The 24,827-nt window shown below is 48.1% G+C and overlaps 1 protein-coding gene across 1 annotated transcript in view; it reads right to left on the minus strand.

Moving 5' to 3' along the window:
- Positions 1-2,698: 2,698 nt before the first annotated feature.
- Positions 2,699-24,827, minus strand: part of RRP12 (ribosomal RNA processing 12 homolog) — a 34,988-nt gene continuing 12,859 nt past the window's right edge. Inside the window, exons 11-34 of the mRNA XM_081268041.1 lie at positions 23,701-23,812; positions 23,385-23,482; positions 21,773-21,887; positions 20,354-20,496; positions 20,095-20,216; positions 17,037-17,101; positions 16,786-16,948; positions 16,168-16,322; positions 15,871-15,938; positions 15,046-15,139; positions 13,988-14,146; positions 13,768-13,848; positions 13,455-13,560; positions 13,163-13,270; positions 12,318-12,475; positions 10,896-10,987; positions 10,571-10,729; positions 10,276-10,451; positions 9,925-10,050; positions 8,456-8,505; positions 5,988-6,054; positions 4,281-4,348; positions 3,889-3,971; positions 2,699-3,200 (exon numbers count right to left, since the gene is read on the minus strand). Of these exons, the coding sequence (XP_081124167.1) occupies positions 3,098-3,200; positions 3,889-3,971; positions 4,281-4,348; positions 5,988-6,054; positions 8,456-8,505; positions 9,925-10,050; positions 10,276-10,451; positions 10,571-10,729; positions 10,896-10,987; positions 12,318-12,475; positions 13,163-13,270; positions 13,455-13,560; positions 13,768-13,848; positions 13,988-14,146; positions 15,046-15,139; positions 15,871-15,938; positions 16,168-16,322; positions 16,786-16,948; positions 17,037-17,101; positions 20,095-20,216; positions 20,354-20,496; positions 21,773-21,887; positions 23,385-23,482; positions 23,701-23,812 (2,671 nt within the window). The 3' untranslated portion in view covers positions 2,699-3,097. The remainder of the gene's footprint in view (positions 3,201-3,888; positions 3,972-4,280; positions 4,349-5,987; positions 6,055-8,455; positions 8,506-9,924; positions 10,051-10,275; positions 10,452-10,570; positions 10,730-10,895; positions 10,988-12,317; positions 12,476-13,162; positions 13,271-13,454; positions 13,561-13,767; positions 13,849-13,987; positions 14,147-15,045; positions 15,140-15,870; positions 15,939-16,167; positions 16,323-16,785; positions 16,949-17,036; positions 17,102-20,094; positions 20,217-20,353; positions 20,497-21,772; positions 21,888-23,384; positions 23,483-23,700; positions 23,813-24,827) is intronic.

Consider the following 24,827-nt stretch of genomic DNA (forward strand, 5'->3'; position numbering starts at 1 on the left):
AGAAGACATTTAATTTTCTAGATTATCTTTTGAAGAAACATAAGCAACCAAAAGGGAAGCTTTTGGGAAAGGACCCTGAGGATGTTTCAATAGCCTCTGTTTTCAGAGGCTATTGAAACATCATAAACAATTTTCTCGTGTGTTGTAAATAATACAGAAAAAAACACCCTGGGCTGGGAATGTGGCTCAAGCGGTAATGAGCTCGCTGGGTTCGATCCTCAGCACCACATAAAAATAAAGATGTTGTGTCTACCGAAAAATAAATACTAAAAAATTCTCTCTTAAAAAAAAAAAAATCCTCCCTTGGCTGATCAGACTGCAAGAAGACTGAGGACCTAGTAAGATGGCCACTGGTAATAGTGAACCTCCAGGACAGCCACCACCAAACCTCTGCCACAACACACTCAGTCTGCCTTTGCCAATCCCTAGTGCCTGACCACCTTGGCCTTTCTGGTAACCAGGCAAGATGTAATCTGTTATCGGAGAATGAACAAATGATAGGTAGACCCAGAAAAGCCTCAACAGTCTGACATCACAAAAAACATAAAACAGTAAATCTGGATCTTAGTGGAAGCTCTCAAGTTTTCTTTTTGCCCTGAAACTAAATGACTCTTGTGTTGATGAACACTCCTAAGATCCCCCTTCACTCCTACTGGTGACCCAAAAGCAGCATTGACTTTTGCAACACGTTTTGAGCACTTGAAGTTTCTGGGGCAGATTAATTTTTGCCTCTGCAGCAAAATAATTTATATTTAAAGTCTACTTCCAGAAGAATATGGAGTCAGGCACATCACTAATACCAACCTTTCTAGGTCACCTGCCCCTCCCACCTTTGAAAGACAACAAAGCTTCTTGGGAAATAAGTTATAAGCAGGCCAGCTTCAAACTTCCTTTCTTAATGACGTCAATACTGGACAATTGGCTCATATCTGTCCCCACTTCATGAGGCCTCCTAGTGTATGCTTCATTACCTGAGAAAGGACATAAATAGGAAAAAACTGGGGCTGGCTTAATTTGACACACCTTATGTATAAGGGTACACTAACAGCGGTCATAGTTAGATCACCTTTGCAAATCCTAGTGGTCACTTCTTTTTGGTAGAGGGGATTGAACCCAGGGGCACTAAACTGCTGACCACATCCCCAGCTTATTTTTTGAGACAGGATCTCACTAAGCCACTTAGGGACTCACTAAATTGCTTTGAGGCTGGCCATGAACTCATAATCCTCCTGCCTCAGCCTCCTGAGTCAAGATTAGAGGTGTGTGCCACCATGCCCCACAATGTTCACCTCTTTTGACCATTTTTCCTGCTTACTCTCCAATCTCAGAATTCTATTAACAAAGCATGCGAACAGTGCCATCTCTGGGAGAAGTGTGATTCCTCTGATTCTCAGCCCAAGACCATCAGGAGGTCTTTGGGGGTACTGGGTCCAGTTAAGACTCACATCTTGGAAAATGAATAAAATATATCAAGGGACATGCTACTAAGAGATACCTAGCACCTCTTGGAAGCATTACTGGAACCAAAGGCATTAAATCAGAATGGAAACTATCAAGGAATGTGTGTATGGTCTCATCTCACAAGGAGAATAAGCCAGAAAAACTCACAGATCCTAAGTGTCAGGGGACAAAACATATTCCTCATTGGAGCGTAGGAATAGCCCCATAGTACTTTACTTCTTGTTGATGTTGCAAAGCATACCCAAGGGGACCCTGGGCTGCCAGGCACAGTGACACACACCTATTATCCCAGCAATTTGTGAGGCTGAAGCAAAAGGATTACAAGTTCAAAGCCAGCCTCAGAAATTTAGTGAGGCCCTCAGTAACTCAGTGATAAAACGCCCCAAATAAAAAAATAGAAAGCACTTCTGGTTTCAATCCCCAGTACAAAAAAAAAAAAAGGGGGGACTCTGGGCCTATGCGATAAGTGACCTCAAGCACAGAAGGTCTGCATCAGACCAACAAAAGCTGGACTAGTGGGAATCACACAGCACCACAACAGGATCTGGGAAAACAGATATGTGGGAACAGGGAGATGGATAAACCAAGCTGCTTTGGGCACATGGAGGGGCGCAAAACACTTGAATCAATGGACAAAAATGCTGGCAGAGCCTTGTGCCCAGATGCAGGCAAAGCTGCAGCTCTAATAGCTCTCAGCTACTACCTCCCTTCTGTTCCAATCCCTTGTACTCAACCACAGTTCTAGGGTCCAGCCACAAGAATGCACTTCCCCTCCTACCCACTAAACATCACTTTTTTTTTTTTAAGAGAGAGAGAGAGAGGAGAGAGAGGGAGAGAGAGAGAGAGAGAGAGAGAGAGAGAGAGAGAGAGAGAGAGAGAGAGAGAATTTTTAATATTTATTTTTTAGTTCTGTGGACACAACATCTTTGTTGGTATGTGGTGCTGAGGATCGAACCCGGGCCGCGTGCATGCCAGGCAAGCGCGCTACCGCTTGAGCCACATCCCCAGCCCCTAAACGTCACTTTTTGATGGGCACTGTAAAGTACAACTAGGGAGTCCTCTGGCCACTGGTACTCCTGGACAAGTTGCAAGGCCTGACCTATGGGCAGAGCAAAGTTATGCCTTGGATTACATGTTGGGAGTTGCATAGGAAAGGGATCAAGTCACTGCAGCCAGTAACCAGATATGTCCTTACCCCTGGAGTAGGGAAGGTTATACAACAGTGTCGGGGCTAAAACACAGTGATGCATATTTATTCTGCGCCTAATCACAGCAGATCTCACACAGGCAGATCATGGCCAGGCTGAGGCTGTCATGTGGCTATGAGCAATTGGAGGAAAAGATCACTGCTCAGCTGCTCATGGTCACTATGGCAGGAAGCACTGCTTTGTGGGGCCTACTCAGAGGCATTGAGGTCACAGTCTCATCCCCAGGAACTGGGGATGTCCCTAAAGAACAGTTTCCATTTGGAACTTCCAAAATCCTGGGTGTTTCTGGGAGCCAAGCCCTGGTTCCAAAAAGTCATTCTGAGTCCAGGTTGTGCCAATCCTGAGCACTTGGAGCTGATGTCAAGCAGCATGGGAACTGAAAAGGGGTCTCAGGATGGACCATAGAGCAGCGTAGGGACACTGGAGCTTCAGGGCCTGCGATCCTTTCTGCGGAGTTTGTGTCCCAACTGGGACCCCCTCTGGGCAGCTTTCACCAGACCTTTAAATTGTCCCTGTAGCTTCACCTTCTTCCTGCAGGGACAAGGAAGAGAAGGGTCTTAACAGGTGGATTCATCTCCTCTTAATGTCAAATGATGACCACCCCCAGCACCAGCAGAGACAGGAAGAAGGGGGCTGCCAGGGTGGGCAGCACATAAACTGGGGCAACCCTGTGCAACCCCAGTTTCTACATGGCATGTGTCCTGCCCAGGCTGTTCCACTCTGGCACAATCCCACCTGGAACAGTCCTCCACTCACTGTTCCTCAAATGGACAAAAAGGACAAAGTTCACTCTATCCACCCATCCTTCTTTCTAAAGGTTGACTTTAAGCCAGCATACTGAAGTTTAGAACCCTGTTTACGAGTAACATGCATTTGCCAAGTATTCCTACATGGCATCTTGTATGGCTCTCACACTTAACTCAAAGAACCCTATTTAACGCCCAAAGTGGAAATGATTCTCATTTCCCAACAAGGGGATTAGAAAAGCAATTACCCAGAGCTATTATAGAAATGACGAGCATATAAAATACATATATACAAGAAAATCTCTGAATTGCAAAATCATGTTTAAAAAAGCCACATACAAGTAGATACCAACTACTTGCAGGTACATGCTAAAAAAAAATTCTGGAAGAACTGAACAACTGAGTTGATAATTCAGTGAGAAGAGGGCGCGCTCTGAACACGGAATGCCCTGCCCTGCCCCACACCACCATACCTGCGGTTGAGCTTGGTTCTGTTGAGGGGGATGTAGGCATAGGGATCCAGCCGACCCTTCTTCTTCACATCACCCTTTGCCTTCTGCTTATCCAGAGAAACAGAGTCAGCTGGGACTGTGGGGTTCCCATTGCTCCCCATACTGACTTCACAGGCCTATGACCTCCCTCTCCTTCATTCTCTGCTTTGGATGGCACCAAAGAGCTCCTGTGGCCCTGGAAACCATTTACCAAGGCCCCCAAGTTCAGAGGCCAACAAGACATGGGTATGTCCCTTCTTCCCTGGCCTGTCTGGTTCCATGAAAGTGCCTGTTGAGGACAGTGATGGGCATAGCTCCTTCTCGCCCTCCCTGGCACCCATTCATTACCAGGAGACCCCACCTGCAGCCATTACCTTGGACTTGTATTCAGCCCCAGGAATGGCTTTCTTGCCCACGGGGCGATGAATGCCAGAGCCTCCGGCTGTGGGGAGAATAAAGACTACAAGTCAGGCACAGCAAGGGCAGCACCCTTCTGGGGGACAAGGGACCCCTTCTCCAGAGGGCTGCTGGAGAGTAGATGAGCACAGGTGAGGAACTCAACTCTATCCTTACCAAGCAAGGGCAAAGTCCTCCCTTAGGAGCATCTGCACAGAGACTTGACAGACCACTAGGCTCTTCAGACTGACCCAGAATCCCGAGAGGCCTACTAATGATTTCTGGTATTCCTGACCAACATAAAATGACCCACATTCTCCAAAGTTATACCTGCTCCAATTATTTTAGAATAATTTGATTTTTATTTATTTATTTTTGTGCTATTGGGGACTGAACACAGGGCTTTAGGATGCTAGGCGAGTGCTTGACTGCGGAGCTACATCCTCAGTAGAGTCATCCCCCTGAACATAGGGTTTGTGGTCAGTGCACCAAGGTTCAACCCTCAGCTCTGCCACCCAGCTCATTTTAAGATTCCCTACTTTTTGCTAGGTACAGTGGTGCATGCCTATAATCCCAGGGGTTTGGGAGGCTAAGACAGAATTGTGAATTCAAAGCCAGCCTCAGCAAATTCGAGGTCCTAAGCAACTCAGTGAGACCCCATCTCTAAATAAAATACAAAACAGGGCTGGGATGTGGCTCAGTGATCGAGTGCCCCTGAGATCAATCACTGGTCCCCTTCCCAGTACCATCCCCCCAAAAAAAACCCCACAAAAATTCCCCACTCTTTTCTCATTTGGGCTCACACCTGTACGCTGAGAATCAAAGGCAGCTATTAATCCCATTGAACAGAGATTAGAAATCAGGGTCTTGTCTAAAGTCAGCTCATTTTCAGCTTAGACTTTAATCAGAGATGGAATTCTACAATGCCAACTCCAGAGGACTCTCTGAGAAGATTAACATGAATCCTTTTTTTTACAGATGAGACAGAAAGGCAGTGTGACTAGACCAAGGTCACACAGCTAAGCAGCAGCTGACCTGAATCCTCCTGCCCCATTGACTGGTACTGTTTCCTCTCCCCACCACATCATCTCAGTGCACAGTAGGTAAGCTGCGTCTCAGCTTGTGGGGACAGAAGAGGAGTCACAAGATTCTCCACCAGGGTCAGAATGCTATGGGACCACTCTTAGAATAAAAGTCTTCCCAAAGAGCCCCTGGCCTTTACATGTACAGCAAGGGCTCTGGTGCAAGGGCTTTAGGGCAGGGCCCTGCAGGGGCACCTTGGAAGGAAGAAAGCTGAGAAGTCACCTTGGCATTTCTAGTAGATTCTCTGGGGGTTAACCTGGGCCTCAGAGACAAACATAGAAGGGAACCCAGGAAGGGCCAGGCCCAACACTAATCTACCCAAGTCCTGTCAACCTGGACCTGGCCTGAGTCAGGGCTGGACAAGAAAGGCCTGGGTGGGTGGGCAGTACTGGCCTCAGGAAGAGTGGGGGTCACGTGCACAGCCTTCTCATCCTTGACTCCCTATTCCTGAACAGCCCAGTCCTGTCAGCTAATCTATGCTGGTGCCAACTGAGTACAAACCGGCTATGCAAACTCAGGGCTCTGCATCCCTCCCTGCCACTCCTCTACCTGGTGTAGATGACAGGAATCAGTGCCCCAAAAGAAAGAAGTGGAAACCTCACCTTGGTACTGAGGGGGCATCTCCAGCTCCTCCTCCTCAGACTCTTTCTGCTGCTTACGCCTCTTCTTCTATAAAAAAAAAAAAAGGTAACAAGCAGGAAGTCAGTAAAAAGGGACGTAACATGTTCACTAATGACATCAGTACTGGCAGCAGCAACCTACGTTGAACATGAGTGTCCCTCCATCCTCTACTTACAGATAAGGAAAAAAGGCCCTAAGGGCAGGTTACACAGTGAGGCTCTAGTCCTTATCCTGACCGCAGGCCTGCCTCTCCACATTAAACTCCACCCCAGGAACACGGGTACCCATATGGCACCCTAAAGCCAGCCCAGCCCCTTATTTCCTAACAGGGAAAATGAGGTCCTAGACCTCTCTGGAGGGAAGGCCTTCACCAGCTCTTCAATTCTCACAAACTCCACTCAAACTTTCTCACCGGTTACTAGTGCACTGATCCTTCACTCAGTGCCAGGCCCGGGGACATGGGGAACAGGACCCAGTTCCAGTGGGAGACCCCTGCCCAAGCTAGTCGCTACAGTCCCTCAACATTAGAGTCCTAGCAGTTATGAGCCAATAACAAGGTCACATGGAGTCATCCAATTATACTCTATAGCAGGCGATGAACACCCGCCCAGGGCTGCATTAGGGCTGTGCAGGGAGGAAGGCCAGTCTGGGGCTATGCTGCCCACTGGAAGCCTGACAAAACTGCAGACTCCAAAGGCATGTAAGCTCCAAGGCCAGGGGTGCCAGGTAGAGGGACCAGAAGGAACAGGTTGGAGCACACAGGCTGTGTCTGAGCATAGGGCACCAGTTGCACTGGCCGTAGACCAGCACAGCGGATACCTAGTGGAGAAAGAAAAGTGTTCCAAGGAAGTGTGACTCAGGCTTCTCTGGGGAGGATGATGCCTGAAATGGTTTGTGGTTCAGCTGACACAAAGACAAGGCCAGCCAGCCCATCCCACTGGCCTTCCACTGAGGCCACTACTGGCACCCCAGCACATCAGGCTCCCACAACTTTGGAGGGAGGAGAACTCAGCAATGGCACAAGAAAACCACTGGGTGGTCAGTGCAGGAGCTGTCATCTTGTCATCTCAAGACAAGATGCCCCAATCCTGCCCTGCTCATGGGCCATCCTCATTCCCTTGGCCAGGAACGAGTAGGCTGCTGAGGGACTACAGGACATGCTGACGGAATCAGGGAAGCCTTGACAGATCAAGATTTCCAAGAAAAATGAGTAATGATTATAAAGAAGAGCTGTGACTGACTTAACTTCACCATATGCCAAGCACATCACAGAGAAACCTGGATTTGAGCCCAGGCAGTCTGGGGTCAGGGACATACTCATTTGCAGGCTACTACTGCTGCCTGGAAAATAAAACCAGATGGTGGCTGAAGGTGCCATGGAAGGCCAGATCTTGGACCAGGGAAGGGAAGAACTCCCAGGTGAGGGAGATATGCCATACTGAAACAGGCTCAGGAGAAGGCAGGGAGAGTTTTTAAGCAGAAGCAATATACTACTGCTCCAGAGCACCCAGAGGGGCTTCCTGCATGAGGGGCCTTCGTTTTTTTTCTTTTCTTCTGTTTTTCCCTTCCAGCACTGGGAATTGAACATGCTAGGCAAGGGTCTACCACTGAGCTATATCCCCAGCCCTTTTTATTTTGAGATAGGTTCTAAGTTGCCCAAGTTGGCCTCAAACTTGTAATTCTCCTGCCTATGTCTCCTGAGTACCTGGGATCACAGATCATCAAGCCCTCTTACATCAGAGTCTTCTAAGATCCTTAGTCACTCTCTGATACCAGAGTCTCTTTGCTTGGTTTTCACCCAGTTTTCCAAACAGCAATCTGCACTGTTTCAACACTTAGTAGCTCCTTGGGAAGAGGCAGGCAGAGGGCACTGGGAAGGTATGTGGGGAAACTGGGGAAGTTTACCACAGGTCAAAAATGTACTTTACATGCTCAATTTCATCACAATGTCCCAGTAATTCTATGAGGTGGTCTACTTAGAATCCCATTTTACAGGCCAGGAACTGGGGCTTGGAAAGGTTAGCCTGAGGCCAAGATGTGACCCCAGAGCCTTCCTCTTAGCTCCAGTACTATTGCACCCCCAACTAGGCAGCTACAGCCTAAAATGATGCCTGGGGGGCTGGATGAGCTGGACATAGTCTGGAAGAACAAAGACAAAGACACCTCTCCAGCATGTTTCCAGAAATGGTGTCTGCCCTTGGAGCTTGGGCCACCACTCCCCTTGCAGCCTGCAGAGCACATGCCATTCACAGATGCAGAGCCATTTTTTTCTTCAACAGGACAACCAGCCAATGCTGAAGGTCACATGGGGGTGCTTCAAGGCATCCAACCCTTGAGGACCCACTGAGTATTTGAGGAGCAGAGCAGGCACAATATCCCCAGGGGACAGGTGTGAAGCTGTGGGGCCCAAGCTGAGGTCTGAGGCCCTCTGACAACAGCAACTACTCACACTTCTGACGCTCACATCCTCCATCAGGTCAGCCATCTCTTCATCCTCACCTGACATCAAAAGAAGACAGCCCTGTGAACACTCAGGGCACCCCCAACTCACCCTTTCCTCCTGGCTCACCAGGATGAGGAGTACCAACTCCAACCCCAGAAAACTGCCTTCCCCAGACCTGTCCTTTTAAGGGAGATAAGACCTCTGAACACTGCCCCCTTTTTCCCATCCTAGGCTGCAGGGATGATGGCTCCTGAAGGAGTAGTGACCCAACTTTAGAAGTGAATACAGCTTTTTCTTTTCTTTTTTTTTTTGAGAACAAAGAAAGTCCTAGGTTTCTTGGAGAGACTGCCCAGACCCACACATGCTCCACTTTGATAGGACTGCTTCATTTTCCTACCTGAGAGCCTGTTTTTTTTTTTTTTTTTTTTTTTGTAGTACTGGGGACTGAACCCAGGGGCACTCTACCACTGAGTTATACCCCTACCCCTTTTTATTTTTAATTTTCAGACAGGATCTTGCTAAGTTGCCCAGACTAGTTTCCCACTTAAAATCTCCTTCAGTAAGCCTGTCTGGTAGCTGCATGCTCCACTGTTCCCAGCTTGAAAATCTTTTCTTTCCCCTGTGGGCACATAAAGAAGTATGAAGCCAACCATTTGGAGGTGAAAGAGATTCAGGCAAAGTCAAGAAATAACCAAAAAAATAAACACACCCTGTGACTAGATGCTAAAGATAGGGTGAGAACCTGAGATGAATCCTAAAGAGTGGGGAGGCTTTGGAAAAGTAGAAAGGCAGAAAGGGACTTCCTTAGCATCAGGAATAGCCAGGGACCAAGAGGACAGGAGAGTAAAGGAATGAGAGGGGAGCAGAAGACCAACTACAGAAACATGCACGTACTGTATATATTCTATAACTTCATCTTCCCAACAACCCTGTGAAGGAAATATTGGCATCATGCCCATTTGGAGTAAGGACATACAAGCTGAGATGTTCAATAAGTGTCTATAGACACACAGCTGGCAAGTGAGGTGCAGGGGAAGCCCTGCGAGTGCCAATTAGTAAGGCAAGTGAGTTAAGAGCCTGTAGCTCAGCCATGGGAACCAAAGCATTTCAAAGGTAGAATTTATTTTTTCAGTGCTGGGGATAGAATCCTGGGTCTCACAGACACTCGACAAGAACCCCACCATTGAGCTACATGCCCAGCCATTTTTATTTTTTATTCTTGGGGACAGGGTCTTGCTAAGTCACCAAGGCTGGCCTTGAACTTAAAATCCTTCAGCCTCAGTCTCCCAAGGAGATGGGATAACAGACATGCACCACTACGCCTGGCTCTCCTGTGTTTACCAATGCTTCCTTAACAAATGATCACTGCATGGAAAGGTAGATGAACATCAAGTGATTGAACGAATTAACAAGAGCATCCCTGGCCTGGGCCAGAAGCTGCTGCATTCCCAGGATGGGCATGTGGCCCCCCCCACCTTTAGTGGTATCCTCTTCTTCCACCTTGTCATCGTCTTCCTCCTCCCGTATGATCAGCCGGCCATCAGCGCTCACCTTGAAGCCATGGTCCTTCTTCTTGCTCCGGCCAGGCCCAGGCTGTGTGGCTGGTATGGCAGAATTTGGCATGAAGAGGAGGAAGCCCAGTCCTAACCCACTGGCACCCTCCTTAGAACCAACACGCCAGGTCTATGCTCCCAACTGGAAGCCTCTCAGCTTCTATCTACTAGCCTATCACAGAAGCTAGCCCCTGCCCACCCACCAGGAACGCAGCACTAGGGCAAACCCAGCACGGGCCCACTAAGCTCATGGGCCAGCCACTTCTTTCTTACCAAGGACTCGCTGGGCCACCTTGGGATCCAGGAAGTTGAGAGGCTCATCCCCTCCTCCCTCCTTCAGCCATGCCCGGCTCCTCTGTCGTGCCAACTTCCGTTGCTCCTTGCCCCGGCCCCTTTCTTCCTCCTCATTGTCCTCCTCATCTTCTGAGTCAGCCAAAATCTCTTCAATGCTAAGGATAGAGAAGCCCCAAGTCAGAGCACTCCCTGGAGATGCAGGGGTCAACTGGGCAATGCCTGGACACTCTGGGCTGGAGGAAACCAGGTCCCCAGGACCCCACCATGATCTTACCTGTCACCTTTACTCTGGGCAGGCTCCTCCTTCTCTTCTTCCTCCTCCTCAGCAGCCTGGCTCAAGGCACGGTGCCTCTTGGCACGGGTCTCAGCTTTCCGGATATTTACCAGGACTTTGTGGTACTCCTCAGGCAGCAGCCCCTTCACCAATTCAAACCTAAGAATGGCAAAGAAGGGCTAAAGAGAGGCACTGGCCAGAGAGCACTCCTCAGAGGTAGGAGGTATTCAGGGATCATGGACCCTTCTTCCCTTCAGTCCCTGGGGGACTAGAAATCCTCAACTCCGGGCTTGCTCCACCCCCACCCCCATTCAAGTGCACACACCCAAACTTGCGGATGAACTTGGTGAATAGGTTCCGAAGCTTCATGCGGAAATGCCGGCGCATGTCATCTGAAAGTTTCCCAATGGCTTCCATCTACCAGGCAGAGCACCAGCGTGTCAGGAGGGTGCTATGCCTTCCATCCCACCCACCTCTCACTGATGTCCACACCAGAGACAAAGCAACCAGATCCAGCTAAAAGGGGAAGGTTTGAGTAGCTCTCCTGGCTTACCCCTTGGTTCAATTGTGCTTCCAAGAACTCTGAGCAGCCCCATCTTTCCCATAAATCCCCCTTCACAACACAATCAATGACCACCCTTCCTAAGATGACAGCTTAAGTCCTTTATTTGAAAAAGGGTCTCAGGCTGACCTCAAACTCACAATCCTCCTGCCTCGGTCTCTCAGCACCTGATTACAGGTGTGCACCACCATGCCTGGCTGGCTCTAGCCTTTCTGAGCAGTGCTTACACTCTACATACGTTCTCTGACTCTTTACAACACAATGGGACAGATGTTATGACTCCCAATTTATAGATGAGGAAACCAAAGAACAGTGTTACATGGCTGCTGAGTGGCCACAGGGGCAGGAGTCTTACTTGTAGAGCCCACGGAGCCCACTTTGCCTAACATCATAACCAGACCCAAAGATAGCTAAGAAGGACCTGGCAGTCTAATGACTCAGCTGGATGGGAGAAACTGGGCAGTGGGCTAGAGCTCTGTCCCAGCTTGCTGCAAGCCTGGGTAGGCTCCCTCTGGGCAGGACAGGTCAGTTACCCACTAACAAAGGGTCCTTAGGACCTTTCTGCAACCTAGCAGGTGCCCCAGCAGGGTTGTGCTAAGGAATCTTTCCAAACTGGGAATCGAGCTGGGCATGATGGCCCACATCTATAATCCCAAATACTTGGGAGGATCTTCAGAAGGATTGCAAGTTTGAGGCCAGACTGGAAACTTAGCAAGACCCTATCTCAAAAAATAAAAAGAGCTGGGAACATATCTCAGTAGTAAAGCACCCCTGGGTTCAAAAAAATATAGCACACACACATGTATATAAAAAAAAAAAAAAATTAAAAAGGACAAGTGGCCTTGCAGAGGCAGAGACCAGAGTCTGAGTCCTGAGATTGTGACCCTGGAAATCTCTGGCCTGTTTCCTCATCTGTATGAGGAGGGGTTGGCTCTACCCATTGGTCTTTGCTCTGCAGAGCAGTAGCTTCCATGGAGGACACAAGGTAAAAGGCAATCTGGGCATTGTGCCCCTCCCTTGCCTTTACCAAGTTGGCACTTCCATACCAAGTCCCTTCCAGGGCTGCTTACTGACCTGCTTCTGCACAAAGCTAGGGCTAAAGAGAAAGTTTTTAATTTGATAGCCTTAAGGCTAGCATGACACCCTAAAGGACATTGCCACCCTCTGTGGGAAAGGGATCCTTACCACCAGCTGCACATGTTTGGCCAGGTGCACCACATCCATGACCACCACGGCCACCTTAATGAAGCCCAGTGCAGACTTGACCACATCACGAGTACGGGAGGCCAGCAATAGGCACACATTCTCCAGCAGCTGCTCTATTGTGCTAGTCCCCATCATCCCTGAGATGAAGAGACCACTGTCAAGAGATACCAGGACCCCACCTGGACCTAAGTCTGCCCAAGGACAGCTCTACCTGCCCTTGCCAAGTCAAAACTTAGTAGAAGCAAACATTTAGAGATTTTTGTGTGACTGGCAGTTCTAATCACATTCAATAGAGTGCCCTTGTACCCTTCAGTCACCCATGGTGGATGACTCAAGATAAAAAACGGAGATTCTAGGGCTGGGGTCATAGCTCAGTAGTAAAGTGCTCACCTAGCACATGTGAGACCCTGGGCTTGATCCTCAGCACCACATAAAAATAAATAAATAAAATAAAAGGTATTGTGTCCATCTACAACTAAAAAATTATTATTATTTTTTTAAATGGAGGTTCCAATAGGTTAGTAAAGTTTTTCAACACTTTACATGGCTGGCAGGAGCCAGGAGCAGAACTAAAAACTGGAAGTTTGCCTACGCTATCCTACTCACAACTGACAGGGGACGCAGAGTAGCAGAGCCACACTGTTTCATGCTAGGGCAGGTGTGAGGAGGCAGCCTCAGCATACCCACCAGGGGAGAAGGCAGAGCTATGTGAGAAAGGAGACAGGGAGACAGGAGGAATGTTTCCCCATTCTCGTAGCCACCCTGTCCCAGAATACCTTCCTACCTTAAGGGCTTCCCAAGCCTTCAAGGAAGTAAATATTTACCTTTAAACTCGAAAAGGAGGTGAGTCAGGGCCAGGATGCTGCAGCTAACCATGGTCACTGGGCCCACCAGGCCAGGGTAGATCAGGATAAGGTAGCGCTGTAGAGCCTCTGGGGGCAAAAACTAGAATGAGTCACATGAGGACAGGGCCCCCAAAGAGAGGAGCAGCCTGCCTGGGACAGGGCAGGGCAGGGAGCTCGCTCCGCGTGTTCCCTTTGACAGTGGTTCTGAGGGAAACTTACCTATCCTACTACAAGTAAAGAATCCCCCTGGTTAGCATCACTCAAGCCTCACCTTCCTGGTTAGAGCCGAACCGCAGGAAAGCATGGCCCATCTCCACCAGCAGGGCGAAAGCATTCTTCCGAGCACCCACCGACACCTCCTTGGTGCATAGAATCACCTGGCCACGACAGTCCCATTAGCACGTACCCTCTGAGTCAGCCACCCTGGGGTGGGTTGCCCAGAGTATAGGGGCAAATAAAGGCACCCATGTGCCCAGGTGGCAAATTGAGCCCACACTCACTGCCCTGCCCATATTATGACAGGCTATCGGGGACCATCCTTTAGGAAACCCACCAAATGCACATATACCCATCCCACACCTCACCTCTGGGACAAGGGCGGTGATGAATTCCTCGTGCTCAGATGACAATTTCTTCACAATATGTATGAGGCACTTCAAACGAGGCTGTTGGCAGGGAACAACAGTCAGGAGCCCCTCTGTGCCAGCCCACAGCCTGCAAACGTCTCCAGTGGCTCCTCTCCCAGTGTCCTCCCAGGAAATAACCCGTCCTCCCTTGGCAGAGCTGGCAGACCGGCACCCTCACCCTCTTGGCGGGAGAGGACGTGCTCCGCAGTGAGTCCAACAGGGTCTTCTTCAGCTCATCCAGGTGGGTCTGCACAAAACGGGCCCCGGCTCCCTGGGGGCTAGCACAGACCTCCTCCAGCACACGGTAGGCCTTCTTCTGAACCCCATGGGCCTTGCTCTGTAGTCAGTGCATGGAGGACAGGGACAGATGAGGAAGGAGACTTGTATCCACCCCTCCTTACAGTGACATTCCGAGAGTGTCCACTGTGGCTCACACTTGAGGGAACTCAGAGAAGAAGCTAGTCCTACCCATCTAGTATGGAGCTCATGAAGTCTGACAAGAGGTCTGGTGAAATATGGACACGTTCCATATTCCACCAGTGGCTAATTCCTATGCTGGGCATGGGGACAGTGGGTGGCAAAGTTATCCCACTCACCACCTCTATATGACGCACATTCTAGCATCACAGCCTGTGGCCTGCTACTTTTTCTAGCTGGAGCAGCACTGCTCTCCTCCGTCCCACTGACTCCCACTGTTCCTGAGATACCAGGGAGCAACCCTGACATGGATCTTTATGTCCACCTTCATGTTCCATCCCAAGACACTTTTCATCCTAACTGCTATTAAACTTCAGCAGTGGGGACAGCTTTCAGAATAGCACCGTTGATCTGAGTTCTGAATGGCGGTCAGTCACAGGGTGAAGGAACCAGCATATACAAAGGTGCATGTGGCACCTGCTCTATTTGGGACTCTTAAAGCAGCCACATGAGGCTGCAGTGGGATGAGGGTGTGGAGAACTGGAAGGGATAAAGGTCAGCCCAGGCCAGGATGGGCCTAGTGAGTGAGCAGGCAAAGGAACACGGCCTGTTCTACAAGAGACACCTTAGCAGAAGACGCTGCAATTCAGTTGCCTTGGCACCTACACTGATAGATGGACAGGACAGAGTACAAGGCGAAGCCACTGTAGAAAACAGCAGACTAGACTGATCTGGGCAAGGAGCAAAGGCTGAAGAATAAAGACAGAAACACCTTCTGAAGCCTCATCTCCCCACAGATGAGCTTGTGTGGGGGCTTACCTCTAGGTAGGGCCGGATGGTAGAGTATAGCTTGCTGATGGCAGCTTCATCAGCATGAGGAGCCAAGGCCACAACCAGGTCCAGAACAGACAATCTGCTCAAAATAGGAGACAAAACAAGAATTTAAGTGAAGCTGGAGAAGAGGTAAGCTATCAGTGTTCTTATGTTCTGGTTACAAGAACGTGGGAGAAGTCAGGGTGAGGACAGGGCGTCTTTTTTTTTTTAAACTCTTTTTTTTTTAAGAGAGAGAGAATTTTTTAATATTTATTTTTTAGTTTTCGGCAGACACAACATCTTTGTATGTGGTGCTGAGGATCGAACCCGGGCTGCACGCATGCCAGGCGAGCACGCTACCGCTTGAGCTACATCCCCAGCCCCGACAGGGGGTCTTTAAGGAACTTGTGAGCAATAATCATCACTAGCACCTAATCAAGCATTCACAATATACCAGTCATAGCTCTGATGCTTTATAAATGCCAACTCCTTGAAACCTCAAAAAGTATCTAAGAGCAGATACTATTATCATGCCCACTTTACAGATCAGAACTCAGAAACAAAGAGTGGGTAAATCATCTGACAAGGCCACACAGTGGTAGAACTGGGAATTGAACGCAGGCAGTGTTGTTTCCAGGGTCCTTGTTTCTCCCTTGCAAGCAAAAGGGCCTCTCAGGAAAAAGGAACTGTCCAACCTCTCAGTATAGCTGGGGCATTCAATATCTTAAGATTTCCCCAAAGAATTTCACAGTGGATCCATAGGGTTTCTGCCATATGCCGCTCCAGCTCCCTGGGCTGCCCAGTTCAAATGGGGAAACCTGAACACATTACCTGGTGAAGTCAGAGCTGGCAGGGTCAAGCACCTTCTCACTGGCTTTCTCCAGGAAACCATTCACCAACTAGCAGATCCAGAGAAAAAAAAAGGAGCAGTAGCAGCAGGTCCCAGAGCTACTTCCCCACCATTTAGGAGCCTCAGGCACAACCCAAGCCACAAGTGCTGTATGTGGTTCCATCTTCCAGATGGCAGAGACCCATGTGACTTTGGTAGGTGGGGACTCATCTTTTCCAACTTGTCCAACCCAATGATGCTCACCTGAGAGCATTTCTCCCACTCCCCTACCAGCACACCTGACACTCAGTTATGGTGAGGTAGGTTTTGATGGTTTCCAGCACGGCCCGGCGAGGGGCTGGAGTGTCCTCAGCTGCAGTAGGCTGCCCATACAGGTTAAAGAGGATTGGCAGAAAGTTCTTGGCAAAGCGGCTCACTTCAGCACGGTCAGCCTCTGGCAGAAGGACCAAGGTTTGCAGTGAAGGAACATGAGGTAACCCTACTTCAGTGGCCACTGGGGTTGCAGCCCAGAGGTATCTGTTCAGGGGATCTTGTGGCAGGATTTGGAAGCAGTGGGTTTGAAGTTTTCTGTGCCAGGATAGGCTAAGGCCAGGAAAAGACAGCAGATGCTGAAATGGTCTGGGTTCCTGTGTAGCTCCTACACAGGGGCCTGTGACACTGACCATGATTCTGCAGCAGGTGTTACACCCTGGGAGCAGAGGTGAATGAGCAAGGGCCTCCTACTAACTCTGTGCGTCTCAAGAGCAGCAGCAAAAGCAGCAACACAGAAGTTAGCACAGAATGTTAGTTTCTGCAGTTATGTCTGTCAAATGAGCCACTGCAGGCCAGGAGATGGGGCCAGGGACACCTGCCACCCTCTCACCAGTGCCCACCCCACCTTTGGAGCCCACACATACCTGCCTCACAGCCCTTAGTGATGAGGGTGCGCAGGGCCTGGCACACAGTGACTCTCAAGTCCGGGCGCTCACTGATGGCTGTGCCTAGTGTTCTTGCCAAACCTTTGAAGGAGGCAGCCACGTCCGTGGGCCTTGTGCAAAACCCAGGCAATAGGGTCCAGATCTGAGAAGGAGATAATAAAGGAGAGAATAACACTAACAACCCATGCCCCTGTGCTCTCCTCCCCATGCCTCCCCCCACTGACCCTTACCTGCCACTGGAGTGTGTCATAGATCCTGGACTCCACGGTGCTGCCTGCCTGGGCCAGCTCCATTGCTGGAATATGTGAAAAAGACACAGTGTGAACCTGGGCACCATCATGGCCTCATTTTACCAAAACCAAAGGCTCAGGGAGACAAGAATATAGGTGATTCTCCCTTCTCCATAAATTATATCATAATACTTATTCATTCTAAAATATTAGACCCATGGAAAACAATAATGGAGAGTAATTATAAACAATAACATGGAGAATAATGTCTCTCTATAATCTTACTCCCCCAGAGATGGCTTCTGTTCCTTGTGACTTTTCTTATACTTCTTTAAACATAAGACATAAACCGGACTGAACTATACATATATTTTCTGTAAACTTGTTAATGTGATGATAAAGTTGGTAACATTCATTGAGCTTATTCTACATGGCAGTCTATAATGGCCATTTTATATGGTTATTTCATTTAATCCTCACAATGTAATTATCCTGCCCATTTTACAGATGAGGTGCAGACCCTGGCAAACTAAATAAACTAAATAACCTTGTCCAAAGTCACAGTGCTTTAGCCAAGTTGAAATTTAAATCTAGTTTATTTAACCACAATCTTCTAGGCCATCTATCCCTACCTACTGCTTTGTCTTTCTTTGTATCTTCTGCTTTATTTTTGTGGTACTGGGGACTGAAGTCAGGGCCTCACACATGCTCAACCAGTGCTCTACTACTGAGCCACATCCCCAGCCCTCCTTCATCCCAAAGCAAGACTTTACCAGAGCTGACTTAAGTGGAACCCACTGAAGGACATGCAGATTATGTCAGATTCTTTGCTAACAGAAATCACACTACTAGAAACATCTTTGCATGTACATAAAAGGGAGTATACATCTGTCTTGAGGAAATAGATAGCTACACACCAGTTTATATAGACACAAAGAACACTGTCAGGGCTGGAGGTGGAGATGGAGCTTAGTAATGGAGCATGTGCTCAACCCCCAGCCTACACACAAAAAAAAATCTTGCTGCCAGTGTCTATAGTCCCTTATATTTTACATATAGGAAAAAAGAAAAATTTGAAAGAAAAAATACATTAATGTTTTAGTAATTTTTTAGTTGTAGATAGATACAATATCTTTATTTTATTTATTTTTATGTGGTGTTGAGGATGGAACCCAGTTCCTCGCACATGCAAGGCAGGCACTCTACCACTGAGCCCCAGCCCCAGCCCCAGTAATAATTCTTTAATACATTAATGTTTTAGTAGTAATTCTTTAATTCTTTCTGGTTGGGGGAATTGAGTGCTTTTTTATGTTCCTCTTTAAATGTTTTCTGTATATTCAAACAATGTTTGAAATCAGAAAAAAGAGTTTCTCAACCTTGACACCATGGACATTTTTGGCTACATAATTCTGTGTTGTGGGACTGTCCTGTGCATTTTAGGATGGTTAGCAGTATCCTTGTCCTATGTCCACTAGATGCCAACGGACCTTTCTCCCAGTTGTGACAATGAAAAATGTCTCCAGGCATTGCCAAATCTGTGGGCAGCAAAACCATCCTGCTGTTGAGAACCACTGTCACAGACCAGGGCAGCAAACTTTCTGTAAAGGGCCCATATTTTAAGCCTTGTAGGTCCTTTCATTTCTCTTACAACTATTTAACTTTTGTCTGCCATTAAAAAGCAGTATGAGGGCTGGGGATATAGCTCAGTTGGTAGAGTGCTTGCCTCATTTGCACAAGGTCCTGGGTTCAATCCCCAGTAACACACACAAAAAAGCCTTAATATAACAGGCATAGCTTGTGTTCTCATAAAACTTAAATTAACAAAATGGGCAGCAGGCAGGATAGCTGACCAATGCTGCCCTAGACCCTCAAAATCCAATGAAAACAAAAGCTCCTGCAGCCATCACTAGGCCAAGAAATGTGAAGAAATGTGATCTAGTGCTAGTCTTGTCCCTCATATAGGTGTGGGTCTATGTACCATAGGACACGAGTAGTATACAGAGAGAGAACAAGAAAATGATGGGACGAGAAACCATGTCCCAAAAGAAAGGGAGAGACCCAGCAGTTTGGGAGGCTGAGGTAGGAGGATTGTGAGTTCAAAGCCAGCCTCAGATAAGCAAGGCACTAAGCAACTCAGTGAGACCCTGTATCTAAATAAAATAGGGATGGGGATGTGGCTCAGTGCTTGAGTGCTCCTGAGTTCAATCCCTGGTACCAGAGAGAGAGGGAGAGAGTCTGAAGACATGCAGCCAGAAGGACACTCCCTGGAAGTAATGATCATTTTCAAATACTTAAAATACATATGCAAGTGCATCTCTTGGTATACAGAAGTACAAATAGTTGTCCTTCAGCATCCACAAAGGATTGGTTCTAGGACTCCTGTGGATACTACAATGGGCAGACGCACAAGTCTCTACATTATATAAAGTGGCAGAATATTTGCATACAACCTGCACATATCCTTCCCTTATACTTTAAAATTTTATCTCTAGATTACTTAATACCTAATATAATAACACATAGGGTTGTGACACTGTATTGTTTAGGTAATAATGACAAGAAAAAGAAGTTAGTACATGTTCAGTAGAGACATAATTCTTTCCCTGAGTATTTCTCATCTGTGGTTGGTTGGATCTGCAGATGCAGAATGCAAGGAATACAGAAGGCCAACTGTATATGTATAAACAAATATAGTATACATTTTGAAAAGTTCATCTCAAGGGCTATCACAAGGAAGAAAGAACAAGACTGTTTCTTGTGATCCACAAGGGAAGAATAAGACCCAAATGGTGGCAGCTCAGCTGGAAGGAGGCCGATGTCTGCCTGCAGAGAGCAAAGTTCTGTCCCAGGGACAGAGGCCTGGCCATGCCTCAGAGTGGAGAGGAGGATAAGCCCTGCTAGGGAGGGCACTCAAGCTCTGGCTGGCCAGGTGTTGGCACAGAGATGCTGCCAAACATTCTAAAAGCTGGTATGCTGGACTCAGAGCCTTTTCTGGCCCCTTCAACTAGAGCTCCTGGATAATGGAGCCTCAGGCTTTACACAGGAAAGGGTTCCAAACCTTTGCTCTTCAGGGTGTTGGCCAGGGGCAAGAAATAGGTAGTGAAGAAACCAAGTCGTGTTTCCCGGACATGGTCCCGGATGACGGGCAGCAGCCAGCTTCGTGGGAAATCCAGAGTCTCTCTGGAAGGGAGGGAAGGACACAGTGAGGAGGTGACTGCTTGAGGGCCTCTCTACACAGACTGGCAGAATTCTTTCCCTGGGAAGAACAAGACGTCGACTCCTGGCATTTCTACAAAGCCAAACAAGACCACACTTACTCAGAGCCATCAATTTCCAGAGGCACAGCCTGTAACACCACCTCAGGTCCCATGCTGGTCACTGCAGCCCCCACTGCCTGATCTAGGGCTGCTGTGTGGGGGAAGTGAGGGGAGAGGCGCAGGTCACATAAGGACTGGAGGCACTGGAACAAAAAGATGAGAGGTTACACAGTGAGATGTGCACACAAAGCTGGAGCATGGGTCAGTGGTAGGTTATCTACCTAGCACGTGAGAGGTCCTGGGCTCCATTATCAGTAAGTGCAAGTGTGTGCACACATGCACAAAATAAATGGGTGTTGAACTGGGGGTGTAGCTCAATGGTAGAACACCTGCTTAGCATGATAATGTCCAGGGTTCAATCCCTAACACCACAAAAAAATCCAAAATAATAAAGTACAGGTGTTTTTTAATGCTCACAAGGTGACTATAACTAAATCAGCAAAAATTTCCCTTTTTCTCTTATCTGACCTTACTGTAGATCAATGTGGTGAGCAGGGACCCAGACCAGACAGTCTCCAAAAGAATGGGGCTTGGGATTCTGGGCCCAGGGTAAATGCCTCACACACAGTGATAACATCTACTGATGTGTCTGATCCCTCCCCCAAGGCCCAGAATTTTTTAAAATTGGTTTCAATTAACGGTTAAAATTAGGAGGTTTCACATGCAAATGTAAATTTCCAATTTACCTTGAAAAATGGTAGGTCTGGCAAAGGCAGACTCACAGGCAACACAGAGAATTAACAGGCACTGAGGAGACAGAGAGCTATGCCATCTGGCTTCCAGTTCCCCAGTGTGGCTTCTCATGGACCTTGCTGGTCTTGTGGAGGAAGCCAAGTTTGCTAACCTCAATCAGGTTAGCCATTTGTTCAAGACCCTCCTTCTCAGGGTGACACCTTGTGTCAACCAACAGTGTGGGGGGTCAGTGAGGAAGGCCCCTGAGGTCAGCAGCTATTCCACCTGCTGACCAGGAGTCTGGGCTCCCACCCGCTCCTGGAGCTCGTATCTGCTCAGGATCCCTGGGTGATCCAGGATCATTAAACGATTTATTCTAGACTTGAGTAATCTCCCTAGAGCCTAAGGCTGTTTAAAATGTTTAAAACACCAACACCACACTCCCTCATTAAACAAAAATTAGAGAATTGAAAAATCAAAGGCAAGGGCAGGAAAGGAAGAATCATAGAGATTCCCTAAGTTGCAAAACCATCAACTCCAGCAAAGACGGGTGAGCAGACATTTGTGTGGCGAGGTACCTCTTAGCTCTCTTCCTGCTCCTCCCTGACTTGTCCAATTACCTTCTTGGGGACACAGTACCTGCATGGGCATTATTAGGGTGGGAGTGGGGAGTGGTATGCCGAGAGCAAATTCCCGTTCCCCTTCTAGGAGCCTTAGTTCAAGGGGCCCAGCAGCTCTCTAGCTCACCTTCTTCATCACAGGATGAGCCTGCCTCCCACATGCCTCAAAGAAGACACATAGCAGCTGCAACACGGAGCTCCAGGATGCATGGAATTTGTACGTCAAGCCCTCTTCCACCGCCCTGCCAGGGAACAGGCAGAGTTAGGGCCATGGTCACATTCACCCATGCACCAACCAAGAAAAGTCAATGGCTACAAACCTTTGGCTGGCCCCAGCAAAGGCAAGGGGGACAACTAATGTTTGGAAAATGTCCACAATGTTCCCTGTGATGAGTTGAATTTACACACTCTTATGCTTCAAGAAAAATCTGTGAGGAAGTAATCTGTTCCATTTTCAGATCAGAAATCTGAGGCCCAGGGTCACTCTGTCAGTGTACTGCCCTCCACACTGTGAGAGGAGCCATTCACAGGCACACTGGGCCTACCACACTGGGCCTCCCCAGCCTGTTGTCTGTCATTATCCCATACCTTCTCTGACCTAAGGCAGAAGGTATGGTAGGAAAAGGTGGCCTGGGCAGAGGAGAAAGCCGCTAGCCCTTTGCAGGCTGTGCACACCTTCATCTGCACCATGTCCCCATGATGTCCATCCACTGGAGGTTTCAGCATGAAGAACTGATAGGGGACAGTGTGGAAAGGGATGTGGCTGTGGGGTAGTTGAAGTTCTTGAAATTTCCTGAAACCCTATCCCAGATGGACAAGAAACAGGCCTCTGTCCACCATGGAAGAGTCACCATAGCACCAGATCATAAAGCTAAACAGAACCAAAAGAAACACCCAGGCCCCTAGCCTCTTAACTGGAATTGCTCAAGGTGGCTTGGCACTCAGCTTCCACACTGTCCTGCTGGGAATCAAAGGTGGCTGGTGGCTGTGTCTGTGAATGGCTCCTCTCACAGTGTGGAGAGCAGTGCAACACATGGACAAAAGAGAGGTCTCTGAGGTCAGCCTACCACTGGCTGGGTAACCTCCACTTCCTGTCTATAATATGGGGGTATTAGAGATCTCCTAGCATCACGTGGATCACTAGTAGTTACAGCTACTGAAAGCTTGACCATGTGCCAGGTACTGTTCTGAGAGCTTTCCTAGAGCTACCTCATTCAGTCTTCACCTTCTTGCTACTCCCCTTTGGCTGACGAAGACCCTGAGATTTAGAGTTATGCACAGTTAAGAACCGAATCAATCCCAGCTCCATGGTAGGAGCTCCAGGGGCAGGGATCCAGAATCCATACTCTTATGCCTCATATTATTGGTGCCTCTCCCAGTATAGGCACTCCTGACACAAGCAGTGCTCCAACTCTGAAATCCTGGACTGCCTGATGCCAGGCACCAAGCTCACAGTAAGTGGTAAGTGAAGCACTATGTAGAACATTCTACTACATCACCCCTCATGCCTTCTTTTTATTTGGAGGGGAGAAGGTTACTAGGGATAGAACCCAGGTGCACTCTATCATTGAGCTACATTTGCAGCTCTTTCTAATTTTGGGACAATTTCTTGCTATTTGCTGAGGCTGGCATTGAACTTGTGATCCTCATGCCTCAGCCTCCAAAGTAGCTGAGATCACAGGTGTGTGGAACCAAGTCCAGCTCCTCATGCAATCTTAACATGGACACCACATGCTCACCTAAACATCTTGGCAATATACTGGGCAGGACCTGAGGCTGAGACGGTCACAGAACCGATGTTAGCCATGTGTGGAGCCACACATTCCTTTAATAGCTCCTGGGGAAAAAAAAAAGAAGACCACAAGCTGTCTAAGTCCCAGGCAGCCCCAGGAGCACTCATCCCTGCTAGATGATTACTTCTGGAAGGTTCTGAGAAACCTATCTTCCACTGTTAGAACGCCACCAAGACTAAACTGGTGGTCTGAGGTGAGGTGGCAGAACCACTTCTGCTCTCCGCTTCCTTAGCTACAGCTGGGGTTGGGGATGCTGCAGTACCTTGAGAGTCTGGGTGGCAGCTGTCACCACCTGTGAGTGAGGGGAGAGAAGACAGGTCATCGCAGTTCCAAAAAAACGAGGGAGGTGGCCCAGTCCCAGGTCCCGCTGCAACCTGGCAAGACAAAAGTTTTTTTTATTGGGCCTGGTCCTCAGCCTCAGAGACTAAGCAACCAAGTCTCAACCCTCACAGCCCAGATCCAAAACTGCAGGACTCTGTAGGGCTCTTCTGATGGGCCATTTAAAAAAAGGTACTCTCATTGAAGTAATAATTACATGTGGTAAAAAAATTCAAAGAGGTTGTCAGGGTATAGAATGAAGGGCATGCCTTCCTTTACACCCTTCTGGGCTGACCCTCAAATGCACTTCCCAGGGGAAAATCAAAGTTAAATTTATTAAACACTCTTCCAGAAGTCTTCACACATATACCAACACACAAAACAACAATTGCTAACCTGTACATAATATTTACCAACCACTGAAATAAAAGCATACACTCATTCACTTCAACCTTGCAAAAACTACTGAAATTAGTCCTGTTATAATTCCCATTTTACAGACGAAGAAACTGAGACATAGAGAAACGTCAAGTCAAATAACTTGCATAAGACCACACAGGTTGGTGTAATGAGGTCAGGATTCATATCTCGTCAACCTGGGTCCAGAGCATATAAATACAAATAATCAGACCATGTCTACTGTTCTGCATCTTACTCTTTCTCAACGTATTTTAGAGTTTTTTCATTAGAAGCACATTTCTAATGTCAGAATAGTTTTCAAGGTCTGTATTTAACCTCTCCCCTATGAGACATTAAGTACTAGCTTTTTTGCCAACACCTAATACTACAACAAACATCCTGAGACATGTCCTGGACACCACTGTGGGCATGCTCCCGCAGAATCCTGAGAAGTAACAAATGGGATGATTTTGCCATTTCCAGCCCTTCCACATGAAAGGTGGTCTGGAGTAGGAAAAAGAACCTGGGCCTAGCTGACCTGGGCTGGAGACCTCCCAGGCTCCTTAGCAGCTGTGTGAGGAGTTATCTCGCATGGCTTTAGCTTCTGGTTTAAAAATCAAGGCTAAAACCTGCCTCATAGGGAAGGTTGATCAGTGAGGTAAAACAAAGGAA

Source organism: Spermophilus citellus, assembly GCF_964194105.1.
Source record: "Spermophilus citellus genome assembly, chromosome: 15".
Lineage (NCBI taxonomy): Eukaryota > Metazoa > Chordata > Mammalia > Rodentia > Sciuridae > Spermophilus > Spermophilus citellus.